Source organism: Odocoileus virginianus, chromosome 2 (assembly GCF_023699985.2).
Source record: "Odocoileus virginianus isolate 20LAN1187 ecotype Illinois chromosome 2, Ovbor_1.2, whole genome shotgun sequence".
Classification (NCBI taxonomy): domain Eukaryota; kingdom Metazoa; phylum Chordata; class Mammalia; order Artiodactyla; family Cervidae; genus Odocoileus; species Odocoileus virginianus.
In genome coordinates, this window is record NC_069675.1 from 99,745,155 (window position 1) to 99,770,708 (window position 25,554).

General features: G+C 61.8%; 1 protein-coding gene across 4 annotated transcripts in view; it reads right to left on the reverse strand.

Annotated features, from left to right (window-relative positions):
- The window catches only part of VAV2 (vav guanine nucleotide exchange factor 2), a 180,313-nt gene that overhangs the window by 75,161 nt on the left and 79,598 nt on the right, over positions 1 to 25,554 (reverse strand). For all 4 annotated transcript variants that reach the window (XM_070455884.1, XM_070455881.1, XM_070455874.1 and 1 more), the window contains exon 3: positions 3,325 to 3,383. In XM_070455884.1, coding sequence (XP_070311985.1) covers positions 3,325 to 3,383 — 59 coding nt within the window. The remainder of the gene's footprint in view (positions 1 to 3,324; positions 3,384 to 25,554) is intronic.

Genomic DNA, 25,554 nt, shown 5'->3' on the forward strand with positions numbered 1-25,554 from the left:
TTAAAACAAAAGAGTCTGGCTAGAGGAACCCCTTTTGCTAATTACTGACACCATGAACTGCTCTCAAACGCAGAGCACAGTCAGGGTTCTGTGTGAGTGCTGCTGGCTCCAGGCCGACACATCGCCTGTGAAACCCTCGGCCTGCACGGAGCTGCTCAAAGGCATTCCGCTCCGGAGCGGCGGAGCCCACCTCCCAGGCCCAGGGAGGGTGAGCTGCGGGGCGTGCCGGAGGTCCTGTCCCTGGGCGCCACGGAGGGAAAGGACCCCGGGAAAGTTCTGGACTGGAGCTCAGACAGGGAGGGAGAAAGTCCGGGTGAGAAGGGGCCCGGGGCGCGTTCAGTGACCAGGGCGAGGAGGGGACAGGCGAGCTGGGCAGCTTTTCCTGCAAGGGCACCGCTCCGGTCGGCAGGTCCCGGCCCCGCCTGTGGTCCGCAAACACCTTCCCGACCCCTCACTTCCCTCCCCCATGTGCAGCAAAGGGTTAACGCAGGAACCCCAGGCTGCCCACACCCTTCGTGTCCAAGAAAGGTCCGGCCCTTGGCCTGGCTCCCGAGAGGGACCTCTGAGCTCCTGGGGCATCCTGCTGATTACAGCATCTCTGTCTACCTCGGGGGGCCCCAGGCCAGGCCAGAGGGTCTGAGAAATGATGGGGTTTACGGGGGACCTCAGGCCCACAGTATCAGCTGGACGTGTGCAGGGGCTGGAAGCTAAGGTCACCCCAACAGGGGCATTCAGCCGTGTCTACACGACCCACACCCAAGGAGAACCAGGGCACCAAAGCTCAAGGGGGCCTCCCTGGCTGGCAATTCCTATCTATGACGTCACACATCATTCTGGGAGAATTAAGCACTGTCCATGCAAGTCCTTGGGGAGAGGAGGCCCGGAAGTCTGTGCCGCGTCTCTCCTGGACTCCTGTCTATGTGCCTTTTCCATCTGCTGATCTGGACCTGCCTCCTTTCGCTGTAATAGACCAGAACCCTGAGGATAACAGCTCAGCTGAGTTCCGTGAGTCATCAGGCCCAAAGGTGGTCCCAGGGGCCCCGAGAGGCCCTGTGACGTCATGACAGCAAACTGGGACCGTACAGAGCCCTCCTGCGGGCCAACGCCTGCAGGACCTCGGGGCTCAGCCTCGAGAATGAACCCTGGGACGCTCCCCGGGTTCCCCCGCTCCCACCAGCTCTGCGAGGAGCCGCCCACCCGAGGCGCGCAGCCCACCAGACTGGAGCCGGCTCTCACCCGCTCCACAGGCTGGACCACCGCGCTCTCTGCTCACCATCGCCCGAGGGGCTGGGGTCTTCATTCCCCAGCAGGGGGGCCACTGTGCCCGCATGCTGCCCAGAAGAGAGAGGGAAGGAGGCGCGTTTCCAAGCCCACCGGCCAGCCTCGGAGAGCTGGCCTCTGCCCACCCAGCACAGGAGCGGCCGGGGAGGCACCTGTGTCGTGGGGCAGGGGCCCTGGGACTGCGGGGTGGAGGGGTCAGGGCGCCGCCCGGCCCCCCAGGGGCCTCCACACTGCGCAGAGGTCACCAGCACACCCTCAGGCCCCTCACCACTTTCTAAGCCACCAGCAGACTCCCTGGCCAACTGTCAGCCCCAGGGAACCCGAGGCTCTGGGAGCCAACAGACAAGGCAGTCATGGCCTCGGTCACCGGCCTCTTGCCCCCGGGGCAGGGCGTGGTGAGCCTGGCGTTGCGCTCGGCCCACTGCAGGACCGCACCCAAGCAAAGCCACTGTCTCATCTGCCCCAGAAGCACCCCTGGGCTCCCCGACACCGGGCCCCCGATCAGGAGGATGTTTATGAGATGGAGAGAAAAGATCACACTCTCGAGTCACATGACAAAGCAGATAAAATGACTGACTTCTGTGGCACGAATTCCATTCCTGCCTACACGCACACAGGTAGGTGGCGGACACGCTGGAACCAGGGGGAGGCACCCGGAACGCAGCCTGTCGTCCCGGCTAGTGGGGCAAAGAGCGGACGACCGCTCCTGGGAAAAACACAAACAAGAAAACCCACAAACTGTCTGTGTATCTGGCAACGACTCACTTTTTTAAACTACACATTTTTAAACTACCCCTGTTACAGACGAAAGCTATACTGAAAACCAGTCCACGTAGCTGGGGGCCTCACAGGCAGAGCAGCGTTCTGGAACGTGGGCCGGGCGGTGGTACAGAGGTTTCATCCCAACCTTATTCTTTACAGCCTAACCGTGTTACAAATATTCTCGACTCTGTTTAATAGCAGCGCAACAGCATTTTTAAACAGCCTGTCGTCCATCTGACATTTAAAATAAAACTCAATTCAGTGAAACTTCTGAGACTTTGGAGAACTCAATAGGAAAATAGGTTCTGGGTGGGTTTCCTAATATTTGCATCTGTTCCCATGACTCTTTGGACCTGGGCAAATAACCCCACCAAGGGTCCTGTTGCAGGAGACATCCTGGTTTTGGGACCCCCAAGTCCACGAGCGTGCAGGGACCCGATGACAACACCAGGGGGGAGCCCCCTCCAGAGTTGAACCACTCTCACAAAGTCGCCGGTACCCACCCAGGCGAGACCCTCCCCCAGCCCCTCTGCCCTCAGGAGGAGCCGTCTCTGCCCTCCCAAACCTCTCACTCCCACCCTGCTGGCCCACGACCCAGGGACACTGAGGGAGGCATCGTCCCCATCGAGTGTGGAAGCCGGTGTCCCTGACCCCGCTCTGAGGGTCGGAATCTGTAACGATCAGGTCTCACTTGGGGCTGCCCTCCACTGTCCCCTGTGGCCAGCATGCCCCCATTCCCCCAGACGCCTCTGCCCCCTCAGTCCCAGGGCCCCCTGCCCCCCAACATCCGTGTGTCAGAGATCAGACCCCAGGGCCATGGAACTCTCTGCAAATCCGAGCAGAATTAAAGCCAAGAGTGGGGCGATTCCTGCCGGGGGGCCCACAGCCACAGGCAGGCAGGCCCCCTGGCTCAGCCCCATCTCCACAAACACCACTACTTCATCGGAGGCAAAACCCAGCTTTGACGTGTGGAGAGGGCATTTAGCTAGGCGATGATCTGTGAAAGGATTAATTTGCTGATCTCATTACCTAAATCGAAAGAGATTTTGCAGCCATCAGTAACAGGCTTGCAAGATTTCCCGGGTGTGAGCTAAAGCCTCGCCCATCCTCCCCACCCCTTCCAGCCGCCGCCAACAGGCAACCTGACAACACGCTGAAAATTCATGAGAAAGACAAGGGCTGAGGGTATCTGTTCAAAACTCCAGTATCTGTGACAGGGCACGTCGGGGGCAGACGGGGACGAAGAGGTGGGCGCCCTGCTGCGCGCTCCGCAAAGCTCACCTGATCCCTTTGTTCTGAGCCAAGTTGTGCAGGGAGAGTCTTGACACGGCAGAGATGACCTGGGAGGGGGAGACAAAAAGACGCTTCTGTAATTTCATGAGAAAGCCAAAAGTCATTAAGAAACAGTAATGAAGTGTTTGTAGATGTTGAGAACGGTTACTAAAGCACTTTTCATCTCAAGGAAAAAAAAAAGCAGAGCATAAGATTTTTTTAGGCAAGACACCTGCTTTGTATTTGTCGGGCAGGATGCGCCGTCTCGGGGCACTAACGTTTGCTGAGAGCTGTGTGCGCCCGGCGCAGTGCCCTGGAGCCCAGGCCTGGGCTCAGAGCCCCTCTGCCATCTCCTGCCCACCAGCCACTCACTGAGTCCCGCTCTCCTCTCCCCCAGGAGAGGGTCTGCCCCATCCGGGCCACCCCAGGTGTGCACACACATCACGACCACAGTGGCTCCCGCCAGGCTCCTGCTCTGGAAGGCACCATGTGGTTTAATAATAACTCCTGTCCACGGTGGGTGCTGACCCATTTCACAGGTGGGGAGACAGAGACCCAGAGACGTCAAGTGACTTGCCCAAAGTCACACAACAGCCCGGAGCGTAGCATAGAGGCAAACATCCCAGCGTAGAGCTCCCTTCCCTTCCAGCCCCTCCAATCTTTCCGTAGGGACCATTTAAACAGATGCCCAGCTAGCTAGAGGGTCAGGGTGTAGACGGAAAACAAAGATCCCCAGGTTCAGACTGCACAAGAGCATCCCCGGAGGCTCTCCCTGGATGGACAGCTGTGCCGAAGTCCTGGGGTCCCTGCCCCACCCTGCCCCGGTCCTGCTGTGACCAGCCCCCTCCAGACACACAGGACCCACCGGGCTCCCAGCCTCAGAGGCCTCAACACGGCCAACCCACAGATCTTCCGATGACCAGGGCAAGCAAGGACGGGGCTCCACAGATGGTCACGGGGAAACGGGGCCAGGCGAGCGCACAGCTGACCTGAACACAGAGTGTTACACTCTCGAGCGTGATTCGCGGGTCACACAAGCTGCTCATGATTCCCGGCAGGACTGACGGGGAGCCTGCTGGGTGAGACCACACACCAAGGAGGCAAAGAGACAGGTCTCGACTCTGAGAGTCTGCTGCATGTGCACGGGTGTGTGTGTGTGCGCACGTGTGTCCACGCACATGTGCATCTGAGGCCAGGGGATGTGAACACGGCCGGTGATGACCACTGGCTAAATTCACAGACACCCCTCTGCTGGGCGCTGGTGCCCCAGAAACCGAGCCAAATCAGCCTTTTATGTGCGTCATCCCAGCGGATCCTCACACCTCTACAAGGCCGGCCGTGCACACATGGGACACGGGAAACCCGAGGCCAGGTCACCTCCCTAAACCCCCACCCGGGACACGCGTCTCGGACCTCCTGTGAGGCGGCTCTCCGTCCTGCGGCAATTTTTTAAAAGTGGAGAGAGAACCCCACACTGTACAGAAGGGCCCTTTCTCAGCTGGCGAGACGGCGGACTCGCCCAACAAGCCAAGCGCTGTGCGCTGACTTCCGGGAGGCGTGCTGTTTCAGGGGCCGGCTCGCACGGAAGTCATGAATCCGAGGAGCGACAGGGCTCCTCTGTGTTTCCTCAGACAAGACTCAATGGGCTGATTGTGCAGCTGGCCCAGCCGGGGGTCCCCACGCTTGGGCGCGCCAAGAGGCCTTTCACAAATAATGAGCGACTTGGCTTCTGCTGTTATTCTTGGCTTTTAAGGGCTCTAAATATTTAGGAAGAACAAAAATTAAAGCAATATTGCTCGATGTCCTTACAGTTACTAGACAGAATGCTGGAAGTGTCGGGGCCCAAGGGTTTGGCAACTGGAGGGCACACGTGCCACCCCACTCCTATGCCTACCATGGCAGACATCATTAGTCAACTGCCGCACTCCTCCGCCCGGAGCCAGACAGAACTTAGGATCCTCCTTGCAGAGTCCAAACAAGACACCAGCAACCAGCCAGCACTGGCTTGGGAGACAAAGTCTGTCTGCTGGCCTGGGGTCGGGGCTGCGTCTCCTACGGGCAGAGCCCAGGACAGCGGGCAGCTGCCACCGGTGAGCAAGCCGAGGCCAGGAGACGGGTCCATGTGCCTACGGGTCCCCAGTCTCAGTGGACAGAACAGCTTCTGCAGCTGCCGCGACCACCACAAGGCTCGGCCCTGAGTTCTCAGCCACTCTGCTCCAGGCTGGAGCCTGTCACCAGCGGTTAGTGACGGGCTCTGGATTCCGGTCGCCAGACGGGGCCAGCTCCTTAACCAGGCTTAGCCGCCCCAGCTCTGCCTGGGGCGCCCTGTCCCTTGCTGGTCCGTCCTGCGCATCTGTGCAGTAAGGGAAATCTCAGGTCTCACCTGGGGGGACCTGGCCCCGGTGATCCGGGCCCATGGCAGGGGATGCAGGGAGCAGACCCCTGAGAGCCGCGGGGTCAGATGAGGGGCGGGGTCCCAATGAAAGGTTAGGGAGCAGGTGTTGTGAAGCACCCTAGCAGCTCCCGGAGGCATCTCTAGCCGGTGCCTTCCCCATCCTTGGGGTGAGAGCTGGGCTTCCCCAGAGGCCTCCCTCTCCCATGATGATCAAAAACCTCCCGGCTCACAGTCCCTGCCAGCTCCTCTGAAAACATAAATGTCAAAGGATGACATTTCCCCATCTTCTAACTCCCCTTCTCGTCTGCATCCCTGATAACAAGTGAAAAGATGCACACCTGCTCGTCCTGCCCTCCTCCCCCGTCCCTCCACACAAAAGGCTCAGACTCCTGGGCTCAGCGGTGTCGCGGGGCCCACGGAGCCTCGGCCCCAGGCGAGCAGAGGACCGTGTGTGCAGAGCCAGGCAGGGAATCAGAGGGAGGAGGGTGTGTGCCCCCGGGAACCAGTCGTGCCAGGAGCAGACACCTGCACAGCCAGCTCCCCAAAGCCGCGGATGTCCGGGCTGTTCACACACGTCTACCTCCTGCCTCGACCGTGACTTCAATGTTTCAGCCCCTCCACTTGGTGAAGGACTAAGAATGGTTCTGACAGCGCAGAGCCCAGGGTCCGAGGCCTGGACCCTGGATGGCAGTCTAGCTGGGCCCCACCAGACGCGGGCTGCTCGGGCCCCGAGGCAGGACCCCACCAACCTACATCCGGGCAAACAGATTCCCAGATACTGCTGGCCAGTCGGCTTCCTTGCATTCATGGGAGAAGCTTGAGAATGGAGACTCCCAGGCCCAGCCCAGAGGGTGCCCCCCCGCGGAGCAGGCGTGGGGCGAGGTAGGGGCGGTGGGGACTGGAGTGGTCTGGGCTGCAGTCAGATGGCCTGCTGGTGGGGAACAGCCTGCACCGTCCTGGGTTCACATCCGGCCACTGGCCTCAGTTTGCCTGTCTGTGAAATGGGGACGAGTGCACCCCTCCCGTGAGACTGCTGGACTCGATGGAACGTGTGCCAGGCGTCTGGCCTGCAGCAGGTGCTCACGAACGCCTGCAGAAGCGCGTTTTGCATGACCAGGGGTCGAGGAGATCCACGCGGTGATTTAGGGTTGACTTACCCCCTCCACCGACTGGGCTTCCTGGGTGGCGCAGCAGTAATGAATCTGCCTGCAATGCAGGAGATGCAGGTTCAGTCGCTGGGTCGGGAAGGTCCCCTGGAGAAGGGCACGGCAACGCACTCCAGTGTGCTTGTCTGGAGAGCCCCATGGACAGAGGGGTCTGGAGGGCTACAGTCTATGGGGGCGCACAGTCGGATGTGACTGAAGAGACTTCGAACACACACAGGGACCTGCCCTTACTCGGATGAAAACGCAGGAAGGGGGTGAAAGGTCTGGTTCCAGGCTCGACTTCAAAAGAGAAGTTCAGGATGAGGGCTGAAAAGGCAGAGGCCGAAGGCCAAGGTGGGGACAGACAGACAGAGAGGGTGGGGACTCTGCCTTTAGAAGGCAGCGTCACTCGGAGGCCTCCAGGCAGGCCTTTGCCAAAGCCTCTGCTGAAACCTGGGGAAACGCAGTCAGACAGCAGCCTTGCAGGCTGCGCCCTGCGTGGGCAGAGTCAGCTGCAGGCTGCCCAGCTTGCCGGCCCCGCTCTGCTCAGGTCCCTGGGCTGCAGCAGTCAGCCTCCTGGTGGGACAAGGGTTCTAACTCAGGGAAGGACTCACCTCCTGCCTCTCCAGGGCAGGGTTTGCGAACCGCAGGTGCTGACCTGCTGGTGAGGCATAAACTCGGACAGGTCCCAAGGGCATTTTTTTCACTGAAGTAGGATGAGATGGGAACAGACAAGACAGGACAGACAATATTGGAAAAGAGAAGTAAACCACTATCTCATGGAGCTTTATTTTCTGTCTGGAGGACACGAGGGACTGAGCTTCCCTGACTTACTCACTCATCAAACATTCAGTGCACCCTGATATGTGCCAGCCCCGGGCCTTGTGGCCGGTCAGAACAGAGGATGGATCAGACTCAGGGACATTTTACCTCCCACTGCCACCATCTCAGAGATCCAAGAGCCCCAGGAGACTCCCTCCAGGAGACGGGCTGGACCAAAACTGTGCCCCCATTTTACAGACAGGAATAGAGGCCCAGGGACCCACAAGCTCGCTCAGGGTCACACCGCAGCAGCTATCACATCTGACCCTAAAAACAGGCTCTGAGCTGCCTCTTCACAGACAAGAAAGACTGCGACTCACCGAGTTCATACGACAGCCTAAGAACGGTGACTGCAAGATGCTCGAAGAATGTTTGGGGATATGGGTGAGTGGATAAGCAGAGAGGTGGGTGGGTGGGTGGATGGTGTGTGGTTGGAGGGAAGGACGGATGGATGGTGGATGGACAGACAGGATCAACAGCAGAGGTTCCGATGAGAACCCGCCTCCCAATCCTACGTCTTAATGACAAGAACACGAGCTTCTTTAATCAAGTCCTTACTAAGTGCCACGCAATACACTGGGATGAACATGACGCAAACGCGACTCCTGCATGTAATATCTCTCCCCCGCTCTCCACGAATGGAACGCAGACACTAGGGATTAGAGAGAACAAGGGCCCTGCCACAGGCCGTGCCCCCATCACGGGAGCCAGCAGTGGGCAGCGAAACCCCGCGTTCCCCTTCCAGGCCCCTGCACCGCGTCTCCCAGCCTCCCCCGCAGTTCCTGAGGTCCGCCCGATGGGAGCAGACCTCCCGGGGCCTACTCTCAGGCACGGCTTACAAAGCTTCCCTGCTTCTGGGGCGACCTCGAAAGCCTCAGGTTAAAGGTGGCAAAGCCGCCGTCACACTGGGTCCCAGAAGGTCTGCGTGACACAGGAGGCCACACACGCACGCACGTGCACACGCACTGCACGCCGGGCCCTCCCTGAGTGGTCCCGCCATCCCCGGTGGGAGCTGGCCCAGCCCAGGCGCCGCCTTCCCCGATGCTCTGCTAACCAGGCGCGCGTCACTCTGCCCTGGGCTCCGCAGCACCGGGCTCTCGAGTTGTGGGATCTCAGAGATCTCAGGGACTGAACGCACAGCCCTGACATGCAAGGCGGATTCTCAAGTCTCTGCCCTGCAACTCAGGACGTGAGCCGAGGACCCCACAGAGATGATCCAGAGGAAGGATGGACAGGGACACAGCTCGGCCTTTAAAAGGCCCAGCTGCCCAGTTGCTGGTCAGCTGGTGAGTGGGCGGGTCCGTCAGCCCCGAGCGGTCAGGGGGGCGCCCCGCCGTCCTGAGGAATCACTAAGCGGGAACGGCACAGACCAGGAAGACCCCCTTATCAGCCAGGACCAGGCATGGCAAACACACAGTGGCGCCTCGGAGCCACACAGCCAGGACCATCAAGCTCATTTAAATACGTTTCCCCGGAAACTCTCTATCAGCCGGGCAAATCTACAGCCAACTCGGCTGCATATTCAGAAACAAGTCACTATAAATGGCTTTCTCCAGCTCAGCCACCAGCATTGCCCGTCTGTTTTTTTCTCTTTTCTCATTGAAAGCAAGGTCAAAGACACAGGTGCCAATGCCTTCAGAATGACAAGCGGCGGCAGGAGGGACTTGTGACGGTCCATGGGCGTCCATGCTCCATGTTCAAACTCTGCCGCCAAGAGGCCGGGAAACAAAAGCAGGTGGGGAACGCGGTCATCTCAGCCACCACCTGCGGCATGCGCCCAGGGCCCTACAGATGGGGTCTTCCTTCCAGGGAGCCAGAAGGAGGCTGGGACAGGGGAGGGGGCTGGACTCCAGGCCCCAAGACAGCAAAACACCAAAATGAAAACCCACTCGTGGGGCCGGGTGACTGGTGGCAAGGGAGGGCAGTCTGGCCATCCTTACGGGATTGGAGCTTCAGAGTGATTTACGAGGAATGAAAAAGGCTAATAAGGAAAAAAAAGTCCATCAACATCTCGGAACTGGCCGCTGCCTTCTCCTGCCCTTGAACCGAGCTTCCAGTGAGACTTGAAACCACGCCCCACATCTAGTTTCCTTGCTTGCTGGGTCCAGATCAAGAAAAGACCCTCAAATGCAGGGAGAAGACACCACCCCGAGCCTCAGGACCAGCGGCCAGAGTCTCCACGCCTCGGTCTCTGCAGGCGCTGACATCTGCGACACGGACAGACAGAGGGCTGAATGCTGACGCGCGGGGTCCCCGAGCCGAGGGCCCTACGGGGCCTGAGCCGCTGGCCTCGCAGACCCCTGCCCACAGAGCACCTCCAGGGCAGTCAGTGCCAGCACGCCTCGGTCTCCCTGTGCGTGGACCCGGCGTCTCCACGGTCACCCGCCAGAGGGGCTGCTCGTCCCTGCAAGGTGAGAAAACCGAAGCCCAGAGGGCACAGTGACGTGACCGAGGCCTCACTGCTGTGGTCAGGGACCGCGCCGGAGTCGGGCTCCCACAACATACAGGAGGCCCCGCAAAAGCAGGAACACCAAGCGTCTGTCCTCCCCCAGGCCAGGAGAAAGCCCGAGACCCCATTTACCCCAGGAGGGTGGTCACGGGGGACAGCCTGGTTCCGCTGCAGCTCCGTCCTTCCCCCAACCGTCCGCCCCCACCTCGGGCCCGTTTCCTGCTGGGAACAAGGGGCTGCCACCTGGTCACCGAGGGCTCGGATCCTGGGCACTGCACACAGGAGCCAGCCAGGGGCCCCCAGGGACGTCACGGCCGTGGCCAGCCCCGGGCCAGGCGCCTGGAGGGGCGAGCAGCCCAGGGCCTCAGAGACCAGCTGACCGCCACTCTGAGCCCAGGAGGGGCGGGGCCACCCCACCCCTGTTCCTCCCCGAGTCCTCGGCCCCCAGCACCCGCGCCCTCTGTGTGTCTCTGAGGCCTCACTGGGTGGGGTGCCGAGGTTTACTATCCACCCCCCTTCCTGACACCCTAGGAAGAGCTGCAGGAGGAGGGCTGAGCGGCAGACCCCGCTCCCGGGCGCCATCCCCTCCCGGCTGCAACCAGCTAAGGCGCCGTCTGCCCCGAACAGCGTGCAGAGGTGCCAGCCCCCGGCACCTCGAGAAGAAGCAGTCCTAGCACCAGTGGAAGCAGGAGAGACCGGGGCAGCGCTCCGTGTGCCTGGGAGCCAGGAGAGAAGAGGCCGGGAGGGAAGCTGGAGCCAGGGGTCCTCATGGGACACAGGGAGGGGTCAGGAGAGGGTGGAGCGTCCAGAGCCCCCATCGCGGGATCCCTGCAACAGACAGTGTCTGTCCAAGGGCCCCGGGCACTGACCGTCTGTGGTCCCTGATCCGTAATGTCGAGGCACAGGAGTGGGAGAGGACAGGGGTGGGGACCTGAACTAGAGCTCTTCCCGACCAGGAAGGTTTGCAGGAATCAGCCAGGAAAACGCCAAGTCCGTAGCAGAAGGAGCTTAGCAACCATCTGGTCCAAAGTCTTCACTCTGCAGACGGGAAACCTAAACCCCGGCTCGGGAGATGCAAACGATTGGCAAAGGCCACCCAGGACCCTCCAGGCAGACACAGCGTCGGAAGCAGGAACCCTGTTTGGAGCGCAAGGCCCTGCTCTGATTGGCCTCATGACAACCGCTGCAGACATGTGTCCAGCCCTGCCCCGGCCAAGTCTTTACGAGGCTTACTTCTGTTTAACGATCTAAACTTCCCCTTCCTCCTCCTCGCTACATCCACCAGGAGACATTCCTGCCGATCTTCCCATTTCACAGAGGAACAACTGAGGCTCAGGATTCACGGCTGAAAGCGGGTGAGCAGAGGTGGACCCAGCTTGTCCATCTGCCCGCGGGACCCCAGATCTTCGGCCCAGCCCCGCCCCGAAAGGCGGGCTCATCCAGCCCTGATCGGAGGCCAACAGACAGCAGCCTCGCCTCCAGGCATGAGAGCGGGGTTGCTAAGTGAGGCCCTGAGGCTCCTGAAGTTGAAGCTCCAATTCTCTGACTACCTGATGCGAAAAACTGATTCATTGGAAAAGACCCTGATGCTGGGAAAGATTGAGGACAGAAGGGGGTGACAGAGGATGAGATGGTTGGATGGCATCACGGATGCGATGGACATGAGTTTGAGCAAACTCCGGGAGTTGGTGATGGACAGGGAAGCCTGGCGTGCTTCAGTCCATGGGGTCGCAAAGAGTCGGACGTGACTGAGCAACTGAACTGAACTGAGGTTCCCGGGGGCCAGGAAGCGCGTCAGACCACAAGGCGGCTTGGGGAACTGGAGGAGTGGGTCACCCCGGCCACTCACCGTCTGTGAACGCGGCCTCCCCTCCCCCTCAGCACTCTTCCCTGCTATCACAGCTGCGATGCCTGAGCGATGACTGATAACACGCAGCAGGAAGGGGCGCGGGCTGGGCCTGCCCTGCCCCATCTGGCAGGTAAGAGGTGAGCCGAAGGCATGTCAAAACACAGGCGGCATCTCAAACCCAGCCGCAGACAGGCAGCGACACAGCTCCCCACTGATCCGAGGCAAGGCCGCCCGGCGGCGTGAGTCACTGCCCAGAAGGTACCAGAATCCCAGGGGCAGGACTAGACGCCCCGCCCAGGCCTGGGATGCCAATACACTTTACAGAACAGCACGGGGAGGCGGACGGACACCCAGCCCCAGGCGAGGGCCTCCCCCTCCCCAGAGGCCCCCACTGCACTTTCCCTTCTCTTATCCTGGGCAACCAAGGGGCCAGACGGCAGGCGTCTGCACAGCTTGCTCTGGGAGCGGGTTCTCATGGCCCCACCCAGCTCCTGCCTCTGCTGTGACATGGATTCCTGCCTCGGCACGGGTGGCGTGTCTCCAGCACAATCCCACGGGGTCAGGACCATCGCCTCGCCTTTCCAGATGAGGAAACCGCGGCCCCAGCAGGCATCCTCACTTGCCGGGGACCACCTGTAAGAGGCGGCCCAGGCTGTCTGAGCCCAGGCCCCTCTGAGAGGCGGCATCTGCCTCTGCACTACTCCATCCTCACACTTGAAAGAGCTGCTGAGAAACAAGGAGTGGATCCTGTTTTCCTCCATCCCCTCCCAGAACCGGATTCTGGGGCGGTGGCTGTCCCCAGCACACAAACCCAAGGGGTGCCAAACCACACCCCCCGGCACCCTGGCCCCGCCGCTGAGAGTCAGCCCACGAGCAGCGCTCAGAGTCACTCCAGCCTCACAGGGGCCTCCTTGAAGGAGCCAGCACGCAAGTGGGCCTGAGCCCTGACCCCCAGCCTGATCCCTGACCATGAGTACGGCGCTGGGCTGCAAAGTTACCCGTCTGGCTCACTGAATCCTCAGCCACATGAGAAGGTGATATTGCACCCCAGGTCATATAAAGAGACTGAGGGTCAGAGTGGTCACCTGCACACGAACAGAGACAGAGAGAACCTGTCTGGTGAGTGCCCCAGCCTCCAGTCTAAGACTAACCCAGGAATGCCCCGCCCCCACCTCGGCATTTCTGGCTCGTGGGCTCCGGGCTCTGGGCCGGCCCCATCCATCAAACCCCCGGCTGCTAATGGGGACGAGGTGACAGCAGCCATTACCTGGAGAGGGCCGATGGGTTTCAGAGCCGCTTCATTGCCCTCCCTGATTAATGGCCATTTTAATGGGAAGGGGAACAAAAATTGTATCTTTTACACCCTGGCAATAATTTTTCAACATACACACTTATCTCTGAAGTGATGACTTAGTAACTCCATTACTAACTGCTAGCACAACCCCAGTGCCCTGAGCAGCGTGAATCTCTCCACCCTCGCCCGCTCCTTGCTTCTGACGCCAGCGCCTGAAGGGCCTCGGGAGCTCTGGCCGCCCTGCGGCCCTGCCCCCAGCCCCTGGAGCAGGGCGGGGCTCTGCCTGCGCTGTGTTCACACTCCCAGCCCTGCTGACACTGCTGCTGACACCCCGCAGAAGGGGAAGCAGGGACGTTGGGGGTGACCGTCGGCACCACAGCAGCTGTGGAGCTGTGTGAGGACGGTCCTGAGCCGCTCACAAGTCAGAGGACAAACTGCAAGCCCAAGTGTGCTCATGGCTAGGTGGGTGTTTCTGAAAAGATCTGATAGCACTGAGCATTTAGAAAGGTCCTGCTGAGTCTGACACAGGACGGTCCCTGTCCATTCCCAGGAGAAGCAAATGCTGAGTGAAGCTGAGTCCCAAGCTCCTCACCTGAGAAATGGGGGCAACACACCCCCCCATGGCTAGGAGGTCCCCCACACTTTGGGTTCACTGTCACAGCCACAGTCATCACTTCCGCCCCTCCTGGGAGTGGCCCCCCACTTCCACCAAGTCCACTGTGGTGGTCTGCCACTGGACGACAGTTAGCCTTCACTATGGACCAAGTGTCTGCATCCCCCCAATATTCGTATTTTTTTCCCAGAACAGATGTGAGAGTTAGACTATAAAGAAAGCTGAGCGCCAAAGAATTGATGTTTTTAAACTGTGGTGTTGGAGAAGACTCTCGAGAGTCCCTTGGACTGCAAGGAGATCCAACCAGTCCATCCTAAAGGAGATAAATCGTGGGTGTTCAATGGAAGGACTGATGTTCCAGATACTACTCCAGCTGAAACTCCAACACTTTAGCCATCTGATGTGAAGGGCTGACTCATTTGAAAAGACTCTGATTTTGGGAAAGGTTGAGGGCAGGAGGAGAAGGGGACGACAGAGGATGAGATGGTTGGATGGCATCACTGACTCAATGGACATGAGTGTGGGTAAACTCCAGGAGTTGGTGATGGACAGGGAGGCCTGGCATGCTGTGGTTCATGGGGTTGCAAAGAGTCGGACATGACTGAGTGACTGAACTGAACTGAACTGAAAATTCATGTATTGAAGCCCTACTCCCAGATGCATTTGTCACTGGAGGTGATCAGGTCACGAGGGTGGAGGCCCATGAAGGGGATTAGTGCCCTCAGAAGAAGATACTGGGGAGAGACGTTCTCTGTTTCTCTCCAACACATGAGGACGGAGACAACGTTCACAGCATCCTGAGCTGATAAGACAACCCTGAGGAGACGATCCTGCAGACTGTGCCCACAACCAGCCTATCCCCAGGAGGGTAGGGACAGGTTTTCCAAAAGGGTCCACAGAGCCGCAGGCAGGGGTGGAGAGGAGCCGAGGGCAGCCGCTGACCGCAGGGTGTGGGCTGCCCACCTCCCTTGCTCGTGTGTCCTACAAGAGGGAGCAGGGCTCGCAGGCTCTGCCCAAGGTCTCCCCGTGGCCCTGGCCTGGCGCACCATCCCAGGGTGCCTTTGGCACAGCCTTCCACGGGGGCAAAGGGCCAGGCTTGGCATCACTAAACCCGGCTTCGTATCCAGCTGCAGACTGTCCCCGCGACCCTGGCAACGCCCTCAGCTCGCGAGGGTCCCAGGCCCTCATCTGTAACGTGGCAATGATGACACGGCAGGGGTTCTCCCTCCCCACCTACACGGTCAACAGGGTTCAGCGAGCAGCAGGACATGCCAAGGCCTGTGGAGGGACGAGAGGTCAGAGGGAGCCTCCGGAGTTCACAGGAAGCACCAGCGGGAGACCCTACCGAGCTGGGGTGGGGGCACCAGGGAAGGCTTCCTGGAGGAGGTGCCACTCAACCTCAGACCTGAGGGGTGAACGGGACGTGGCTGGGTGACAGGCTAGCGCGCGTCAGAGTGCCAACACAAACGTGGCAGGCTCACGGTAAATGAGGGCACCCTGCCCACGGGACGGCCTGGCACCTGACACTGCAGTGTGCAGCCAGCTCACCCCAACCACGAAGAACCTCTCCCCTTCCGGTAGCAGAGTCAGAGCAAGCCCCCCTGCCGCCCGGCATCTTTGCACCAAGGAAACCCTCGGCAGGAAAGAAGCCTATGGTGACTCCCTCCCCTGCGTGTACTGATGGCGGAAACTGCTAGAAAACGGGCAGAGCTCCGGACTGTGCCCCCAAAGCGGTTTCCTCTCGATTCCTGCTCACTGCTGGCCCATCGGGGCCTTCCCGCGCCAGCCACTGCACGGATTCTCATCCTATTAATACTTGTGAGTAGGCTTCAAAGATGCATTTTTTTCCCCAGAGTAGATTCCCTGCGACCACAAGAGAGGAGCTGGCCCGGAGTGGAGGAGACAGAGCTGCTGCCTTGGGGGGAGGTGAGCAAAGACTCGCCGGCGCCTCAAGGCCCCGGCTCGGCCTCCCCAGCTGGCCTCATGAGGGCCGTGCAAGGGACGCTAGCCCCAGTTGGAATCTGGTCTTTAAAACACCTGTCTCACCCCGGAGGAGCCCATGGGCACGTGAAAACCAGACGCCACGAGGGGTCCTGTGGGGTCCTGTGGGGTCCTGGCACAGAGAAGAGCAGGTGGGAACATCAAGGAAACATGATAGAGCGTGGCCTGCGGTCTCGCTAACACCTCCCCGCTGGCTGATAAACGGCTGCCACCGTCCTGAGCTGGAGGAGGATGATGGCGTCAACGGACCACGCTGGGTTCGGGGGGCGGGAAGTCTACTGTCTTCTCAGTTTTCTGTGAATCTGAAACTGTCCTAATAATGGGGTCTGTTTGAGGGGGGCTGCCCTTTGGTTGGGGTGCGGTGGGCAGCCCACTCGGCCCCCTCACCTGGCGGCTCTCCAGGACTCTGGTCGTGGAAATGAGGTCAGGAGGCAGATGAGAACTCGGGGCCTGGATCCCTGAGGGTCCCTCCACGCAGGTGTCGGTCCTCAGATGCGCCCGTGATAGAAGCCGTAGCCCCACTCCCGGAGGGGCCGCAGCTCAGGCACATCACCGAGTGGCCTGGGGTGGCCACGCCAGGCCCTGAACCAAGGCCAGCGGGCTCTCTCCACCAACAGTGTAGCTGGAAGAATTACACACCCATCAAACCACCTCCAAGACAGCGGGCTCCGGACACCAAAGCGCACAGCTTTCCACAGGCCGGAACTGTCTGCAAGTGAGTGACCTGCGACAAGGCCCGTCTACACCTGTTCTGGGTTGTTCCGTATCCACGAACTTCCTTCCCAGAAGAAGGATGCTCGCCAGCAGCACGGAGGGAACAGAACCACCCAGGCCAGGAACGCCGGGAACCCAGCCCCCCATTAGGGGGCACCGCTCACAGTCTGGGGGTGGGGGCAGCACAGAGAAAGGACCCACCACCAGGTGAGCCTGCCAGCAGCCCAGCGGAACCCACCGGGGTCCCAGCAGCCTGTGAGGGCGGCCTGGAAGCTACCCAGGATTTCAAGCCCCCCCCACCCCCGCCACAGTGCATCTAACACCAAAATGTATAATTTAACATTCAATATTTCCATCCCAGACCAGAATTAATTATTTAACGTCCCATCAAAAGCTATTCTATCTTCTGCACTGATTCAGATGTCCCAGCCCCTCCCCCACCCTGGCTGGCATCCCAGCAGAGGCAGAGAAGGCGGGTCAGGCCCCCAGCAGGCACTCGAAGTGACGTGCCGGGCAGGCCCTGCTCCCTGGGCCGGAGCCTGGGCCTGGGTCGCCGCGTCGCGTCTGGTGCCCAGCAGGTCCCCAGATTGCATGAGGGGTTCCAGGCGAGGAGCAAAGGTTTCAGCCTATCCTCAGTGGACTGTTCCCACCTGGGATGCATCGTGAGAGACACGGAGCCAGGAGGAGGCAGTGCAGGTGCGGGCTGCTGGGGCAGGCAGAGGGTAAGGCCTCTCACAGATTTTAATGCGGCCGACACAGCCCGCAGGCCTCCCGGCAGGTTCTGCCTGCCCGCCAGCCCTCCCCTCTGCTCTCGGGATCAGCTGGACCCCCCTCTCCCGGGCACAAGCCAGCTCCAGTCCTGGCCTTTGCCAGAGTCCCCACCGCCCCCCGCTGGCCGCCCCTGCCACACGCCTCCCTGGTATCCTCACGCGACCCCTCCAGGTACAAGGGGCTGGAGTAGACGCGGCCGGGCCTGGCAACTGCAAGGGGCCAGCTAACGGGCTGGGACTTCCTAAGAGGTCACGGCAAGGCCCCCAGGGAGAAGGAGGGCACGGCAGAGAAGACAGATGCAGAGTGAGGAGGCCTCAGGCCCCGGTCACCGGGGGGGGGGGGGGGCCTGCCCAGCCCACCCGTGCCCCTCACACTGGATTCAGGCTTCTGGCGTCCAGAATCGGGACGCACAGAGCTCTCTGGAGCTGTGAGCGCCTGGAGGACGGTCCCTGGCATGGCAGCCACAGGACACCGTACAGAGCCAACAAGGACAAAGACCCGCCATCGCAGCCCCCAGGGGCGGCCCTGCCAGCGCCGGCACAAAGGACAGGTCTCCCTAGTCTGCTGCCGTTACAGCCAAGCCTGAGCGTCCCTCCAGAGCCCACGTCCTTCCCGAGACCTCGAGGTGTGACCGTGCTTGGAACAGGGGCCGCTGCAGGTGTAGTTAGCTACAACGCAGTCATTCTGGGGCGGGGTGGGACCTTCCCTTGATGTGACTGGTGTCTCCACGGGGACACGGGGAGATAAGGAGCCGTGTGACGACAGAAGCCCAGGCAGGAGGGACGCAACCACAAGACGGAAATCCCTGGAGTTGCCAGAAGCCCCACGAGGCCTGAGGGACCCTCCCCCAGCACCTGCGGAGGGAGACCACCCAGGAAGACTCCGCCCCCGGAGCTCACCCCGCCAACACCTGGATTCGGGCTTCTGGCATCCAGAACCGGGACAGACGGCTTTCTGGAGTTGTGAGCACCCAGTGAATGGTCCCTGGCATGGCAGCCTCAGGACACCGTACAAAGCTGAAGGCTGCAAACGCTGGTCCAGAGTGGAGAGTGTGACTGTGAGGTTAGAGCACCCCACCCGAGCTCCAGGGGCCCCTGCGGCAGAGGCAGCCCGCAGCCCAGGAGGACAGCACCGCCTCATCCGGGAGGAGACGGGTGGTGCATCTCGGTGACCCAGCACACGTCGTCCAGCTACGTGCAGCGGCTGAAGGGCACGTCCCTGCTAGTCAGGGCCTGACAGAACGTGGTCTGCTGGAGAAGGGAATGGCAAATCACTTCCGTGTTCTTGCCTTGAGAGCCCCATGAACACAATGAAAAGGCAAAAAGATATGGCACCAGAAGATGAGCTCCCCAACCCCCAGGTCGGAAGGTATCCAGTATGCTACTGGGGAAGAGCAGAGAAACAGTTCCAGAAAGAATGAAGCAGCTGGGCTAAAGCAGAAATGATGCTCAGTTGTGGACGTGATTGCTGGTGAAAGTAAAGTCCAACGCTGTAAAGAGCAATATTGCACAGGAACCTGGAATGTCAGGTCCATGAATCAAGGCAAATTGGAAATGGTCAAACAGGAGACGGCAAGAGTGAACATCGACCTTTCAGGAATCAGTGAACTAAGATGGACTGGAATGGGTGAATTTAACTCAGATGGCCATTATATCTACTACTGTGGGCAGGAATCCCTTAGAAGAAATGGAGTAGCCCTCATAGTCAACAAAAGAATCCAAAATGCAGTATTTGGAGGCAGTCTCAAACACAACAGAATGACTGTTTGTTTCCAAAGCAAACCACTCAGTATCACAGTAATCCAAGTTTAGGCCCCGACCAGTAACGCTGAAGAAGCTGAAGCTGAATGGTTCTATGAAGACCTACAAGACCTTCTAGAACTAACACCAAAAAAGACCCAGAGCACGGATTCAACTTTTCCTGGAAGCCCCTGCCTGGCACCCTGGGTCCCAGAGTCCCTGCATCCACGGAGCTGGGGCTGGTCCCACAGGGCCCTCCTCCCCCAGGAAGGACCTCCCGCGGCTCCACCTCTGGGCCCCCACCCCTCAATCCTCCCATCCTAAGTCACCGGGAGGGGCGTCCCTGGGGCTGCAGAAGGCTTCCTGCCCCACTCACTCCTCAAGCACATGGACCCGACCTCGCTGCCCCCTCGATGATTCGTAGAGGGGCCTCGCTCTGCACAAAGTCCAGACGGGCTGGTCAGATGACGGCAGGAAGTTGGGGGAGGCAGGAGGGCCAGCTGGGGCCCATGAACAGTAACAGGAACCTGCTGAAACAAACCACCGTGCTGACCCCACACCGTCCCCACCACGGCAGGGGTTCCGTGGGAGCAGCCTCCAGGGCAAAGGGCTGCCTCCTGGGGTGGTGAGCACCCCGTCTTGGGAGGCATGCAAGAAACTGGTGCTGGTGCAGCACAGGCGAGTGGACCGGTAGACTTCCCAGATCTGGGGCCACTCTGGAGGTCAGGGGCACCGCAAAGCCTTCACCTGAGGCCCGCAGGTGAGAGTTGGACCATGAAGAAAGCTGAGCGCCGAAGGATTGATGCTTCCAAACTGTGACGTTGGAGAAGACTCTTCAGAGTCCCTTGGACTGCAAGGAGAGCCAAGCAATCCATCCTAAAGATCAGTCCTGGGTGTTCACTGGAAGGACTGATGCTGAAGCTGAAGCTGAAGCTCCAACACTTTGGCCACCTGATGCAAAAAAACTGACTCATTTGAAAAGACCCTGATGCTGGGAAAGATTGAGGGCAGGAGGAGAAGGGGATGACAGAGGATGAGATGGTTGGATGGCATCACTGACTCAGTGGACATGGGTTTGGGTAGACTCCGGGAGTTGGTGATGGACAGGGAGGCCTGCGTGCTGCAGTCCGTGGTGTCACAAGGAGTCGGGCACGACTGAGCGACTGGACTGAACTGAACTGAGGCCCGCAGGCAGCGGACAGCTTGGCTTACATGGGTTCCAGCAGCTCTCATGGCTGAGAAGAGGGCATTCAAGATGAACGGCAAGCATTCGGGACACTAGTACTGAAGCAAAATAAAAGCAACAGAGACACGGGGCCTGCGCACACCTGCCAGGCCCCGGGGGAGGCCCCGGCGAGCATGCCTGCCACCCCTTCCTGCCGTGACCCGCGCTCCAGCGCGCCTGGCTGCCCCCTCTGCCGGGAACACCCACTCCTCCTGCCTGACCCCAGCCTCCTCCAGGCGCCCCTCGGAGGTCACTCATCCGAGGTGACCTCCTCCCGTCCCTCGGGCCTCACTGCAGTCAGCCAACTGCCCTCTCGGGTCCCTCCACACTCTTCGGGCCGCCGTCGGCCCTCCTGCCCATGGGGTGCGGCGGGAACCCGCAGGTGCTGCCGTGTGTTAACCCTGGTTGCCTGGGGGACTTCCCGAGAACTCACCACACTCGCCCTGTACGACAGAGGCTTCTTCTGCAAGTACAGGATGCCCTGAGAAGTTATGTTTTAGAAAGCCGCCGGCTTTAAATCCAGAGAGCTCAAAGACACTCAATCAGATCTATTCATTCAGAGATACACAGCTCAAGGCCTTCTGACGGGACGGACACTTGGTGAGAAGCGAAACGTAAAGGAAGCAGACGCCCGCAGACAGGCTGGGGTCGCCCAGGGACGCTGCGGCCCGGCCCCAGGTCTGCACGCAGCTTCCCCCGCTGGAGGCCACACCACATGGGAGGGGGTCCAGGGCTGCCCCCAGCTCATGCCTGCCCTGTAACCCCAGAGACTCCACTCCAGCCACGGCGGGTCCAGCAGCTCTGCCCGCACACAGGCGGGCTCGGGGCTCACTCGGGCCCCTGCAGAGGCCTCTCTGAACGCTGGGAAGACAGGAGCCACATACTCAAAACCCGCGAATCTTTTCCAAAGCAATGGCTCCAGCTGCCCCCAAGTAAACTCCCCAGAGCAGGGGCCACAGGGGCCACGTGCGGCCTGACGGACACCTGCTCGGCCCTGACCCAGTCGCCCTGGAGGCGGCCCCTGCTGCCAGCCCTGCCTTCTCGGACGACACAGGCGTCCCTGTCACACGGATGAGCGGCCGACCCCAGCGCTGCGGGCTGTTCACGGCTCTTTAATCCCCAGACAAGAGCGGATCTGAGGACACCAACTCGCCCACGGGCGGCAGGGCGGCCGCCGGGGCTCCCGCCAGCCCACTGTGCGCTCAGGAGGGCCTCACACGGTCAGGCAGCATGAGGGGCCGACGACCCCCATCACCCTGCCCACCAGCCCGTGCGTCCCGGCGGGGCCAGAGAGACGTGACCCCGAAGCAGACCTCCTCCCGAGGCGCGGCCCCAGGTGACACGTGCCAGTCCATGTCCCCCAGCCCAGCCCGCATGGGCATCTCTGAGACGAAGGCCTTGCACCGGCCCCCCAGCCCAAGGCGGTCTGCAGGACCACAAGGGGGAGGCAAGCCCGCGCTCTGCGCTGCCCCCAGCCACCCCCAAGTGGTCCCCACTTCTCTCCAGGCTGGAGGGAGCCAGGACTCCTCCAGTCCCCCTGGGGGACGCCGGTCCGTGACCCCTCAGCTCAGGTGCTCAAAGCTCAGACCACAGCGCCCTGCTGCCCTGGGGACCCACTGCTGCAAAGACCACGTTGGACAACAGGACGAGAGCTCGGGTAGCAAATCTCAGATGAGCTCGCGCGGAGGCTGCTCCCCTCCGGGGCTGAGGTGAGGAGGCCTGATATGGCCCAGAGCAGAGCCAGCTACCTGGGGAGGCCTTAAGAGCCAGCAAAGCCCACGGGGAGGCCGGGACGGGGCACACCTGCCCCCCACACACAGAGCCAGCAGAGGGGAGCTCAGTGACCCTGTGCCAAACCCATGGGCTGCTTCGGGGTTTGCCCTGGGCGATTCTCCTGGGCCTCGATGTGTCTCTGTTTCGCTCCTGGGCCTGCCTGCCCCCCAGGACCAAGGAGTCTCCCCCATTCCGGGGACACCGCTAGGGCCTTGCGGGGTGGCAGGGCAGCCTCTGGGCACAGCCAGCGACAGCCCAGGCAGGACCCCCAAGTCCAGCCTGAGAGCCAGCGAACCCGCTCCCAGGGCTCCGGGCCACATGCCCATCAAGAGCCACCCTGGTCTCCCTGATCCGGACCCCCACGTTGCCGGCCGGACATGCAGCCCCCGTGGGGGCAGCTCCCTCAGATGGGCCCAGGATCCGCACCCACAGGACCCCGGGAGCACCCCACACACCCCCGCCCACAGCCCAGCCCAGGACCCGGCCCACTGGGCAAGCTCGCGGGAACCGGGCCGGGGGGACTCACCCCAAGGCCTCCACTTAGATGCAAATGGTCACCCCTCCCTGACCTCGAGGGGAGGAAGAAGGGACAGGCGTGGCTCACCAGCGTGGGGGAGCGCTGGGGCCAGCGCGGGGCCCAAGTCTCAGACTAGAACCAGCGCCTGTCCACATCCCCGCCCAGGCCCGGGCACCGAGCAAGGCTTCAGCTGAGCGCTGTGAACACGGGAGCGCTCGGCCTGGGTCCCAGCGGACCGACTCCTGCTGAGCACACGGGTCTCTGCCCCGCGTCCAGCCTCGCGGGGGATCCCTACGACGGGTCACCAAACCATCAGGACGCCAGCAGCAGCCGGGCCGGGAGCTCACTGCGTGGGCACGGCCTGAGTCCAGAGGCCGGAGGGGCCCCAACACGGAGGGCATCGCGTTCTGCAGCGCCCTCTCGGACACCCAGGCCAAACTAACATCGAGAAAATTGACAAATATTCTCCAGCGGGCAAACTCCCCCAGGCACACCTCCCTAGCACCCTGCCCCCCAAGGGCAAAGGCCCTGTCTCCCTGAGGCCTCATGTGGGGGCAGGCCTGGGCCGAGGTCGCACCTGGTGGCCCCAACGGCAGGTGTAGCAGCCCCCACCCTCCCACCCCAGGGGCTGCGTGCACCCCGAGACCTGAGCACAGGCGGCAGCACCTCCAGAGGCCCCCACCCCTCAGGCTGACATTCCTTCTGGTCTGAGGGTCCCGGGCCCCGGCGCCTCACACGGGAGGGGAGCCTGATGCTGCTCGATGGGCCTTGGGGACCCGCAGGGGCACCTTGAAATGGGAACCCCCCTCCCATCAGCCCTCAGGGTCCACCTTAAGTTTCTTCTGTCCCATGCCCCTTGGGGCGGCGTCACCTCCCTCACCATCACGGGGTGAGGACCACGTCCCCAGGGCCTGGAATCAAGGGGTGGGGTCACCGCAGGTCTGGGGGCTCCAGGCCGGGCTAAAGAACCCGAGCGCCGCAGGCACCCAGCAAGCTCCGGGACGCGTCAGCCTGGTCTGCAGCAGGCACTCGGGAAAGGCTGGCCTGCCAAGGAAGCCTGGAGCCAGCCGGCCGGGCCCACCACTCCGCCCTGCCTCGGTTTCCCCATCCAGAAACAGGAGGCTCGTGGGCGTAAATAACTCGTGCTCGTCTCCCTGGGTCACGGAGGAAACGGGACGTGCACACCGGACACGCAGATGGCCCGCGGTCTGCAGGAGGAGCTGCGCTGAGGGCTCCCCATCGTCAGCGGCCGCTGTCACAAGTTTGCGGGTGGTCAAACGCAGCTAATGAGGCCCTTAGGAATGATGCAGAGAGCACCCCAGGTCCCTTCAGGGAGGACTTGGCAGAACTCGCGTCCGCTCAGGGCTAGCCCCGAGGGCCGCTGGGCTGACCGCTGGGCCCACTGCCCACCCGTGCGGGCCGCCACTCACCAGGCTGGGGCTCAGGCCGCCCTGAGGACTCGCTGACCCTTGGGGCTGCCCAGCCCCGCAGGAGGCGTGGCGATGACCCCCCGAGGCAGAGAGCACACCCGGCCAGAGGAGGCTTGGGCCCCGGGGTGCTTCGTAGGAAGGCCTGCTGGGCCCGGGGCTCAGGCCTGCAGCAGCCTTGTCTGTGACCTGCGCCCTGGTTTCCCACCGCCCCGTGCACAGGGCTCCCCTTCCCAAGCCAGGCCCTCAGACCCCGGAGCCACAGCGTCCCCGGCCCACACGTGCACACGCCAGCCCCCACTCAGCCAACGTGGAGGAGCGCCAGGTCAGCTGGGCACACAGGGGCAGGTCAGCTGGAAACACGGGGGGTCAGCTGGGCACACAGGAGGGGTCAGCTGGGCACCCGGGGGGGGTCAGCTGGACACACGGGGGGGGTCAGCTGGACACACGGAGGGGTCAGCTGGGCATACAGGAGCGTGGGCCTTGTGCTCTGAGCCCCAGCAGGCCGAGAACCGTCCGCAGAGGCCCCTGGGGGCCCAGAGCCACACATCACACCCCTCAACCATAGCCAGCAGGCTCCCTCCGCACCCCCCAGGCCAAGGTCTGCACAGGCAGCCCCAGGTCCCAGCACAGCTCGGCCAAGAGCAGGAACCTGGGGAGCAGCACAGGTCAGGCCACGCAGCTCACACCCCAGCCTCCCGAGGAGGGAGAGATGGTAACCCCACGGCGTTGTGTCCACACCAGTTCAGAGAGGCTGAGTTCGCTGCCTGCGGCGGCCCAGCAGCAGAGAGGCCTGCGTGCGCCTCACACCGGCTCGGCCTGAGCAGGCGGGCGGCGGCCCCGGGCGCCAGGCACCGGGAGCAAGCTGCACCCCCTCTGGGTCAGGGTCTGCGGGGGCCACGTGTCCAGCTGGGGCAAACCACTCCCCTCCGGGAGACAAGAAGACAGGCCATGCGGTGAGCGGAGCTGCTCCCCCCTGGGGCCCACGGGTGCGGATCTCGGCCCTCGAGAGCTAATCCCCTGCGGCAGGACACGTCTCTGCAACCTGGAGCTTCCACCTTTGTGCGCATTCAGCAAGTGCAGAAGGCTGCTTTCGCGCGCACACTCCCCCGGAAATCTTCGGGGACCCCCAGCCGCCCGGCTGGGGCCGCGGGTTAAAGTCAGACGAGCACAGGTCCTCCAAACCGCAGGGGGGCTCCGGGACGGACGCTGCCCGGCAGGCACCCTCCCGGTCGGCCCCCACCGAGAGGGCAGGACTTTCTGCCCAGGTCACACAGAGGGGCACTCTTGGTGGGACCCAGGCAGGACTGAGGACCCAGAGGCATGGCAGCGGGTAACTTACTGGTGGGAGTGTCAAGCCCAGACAGGGTGCCAGGGCTCAGGCCCACTCAGAGGAGGGAGCCAGCGGGCAGGGCAGCCGCCTGGCAAGGCCGGAGCACAGCAGGACCCATCACGAGCCTCCTCTGGGTGGGGGCGGGCCGGGGGCCATCTGCTAGGCCCATTCA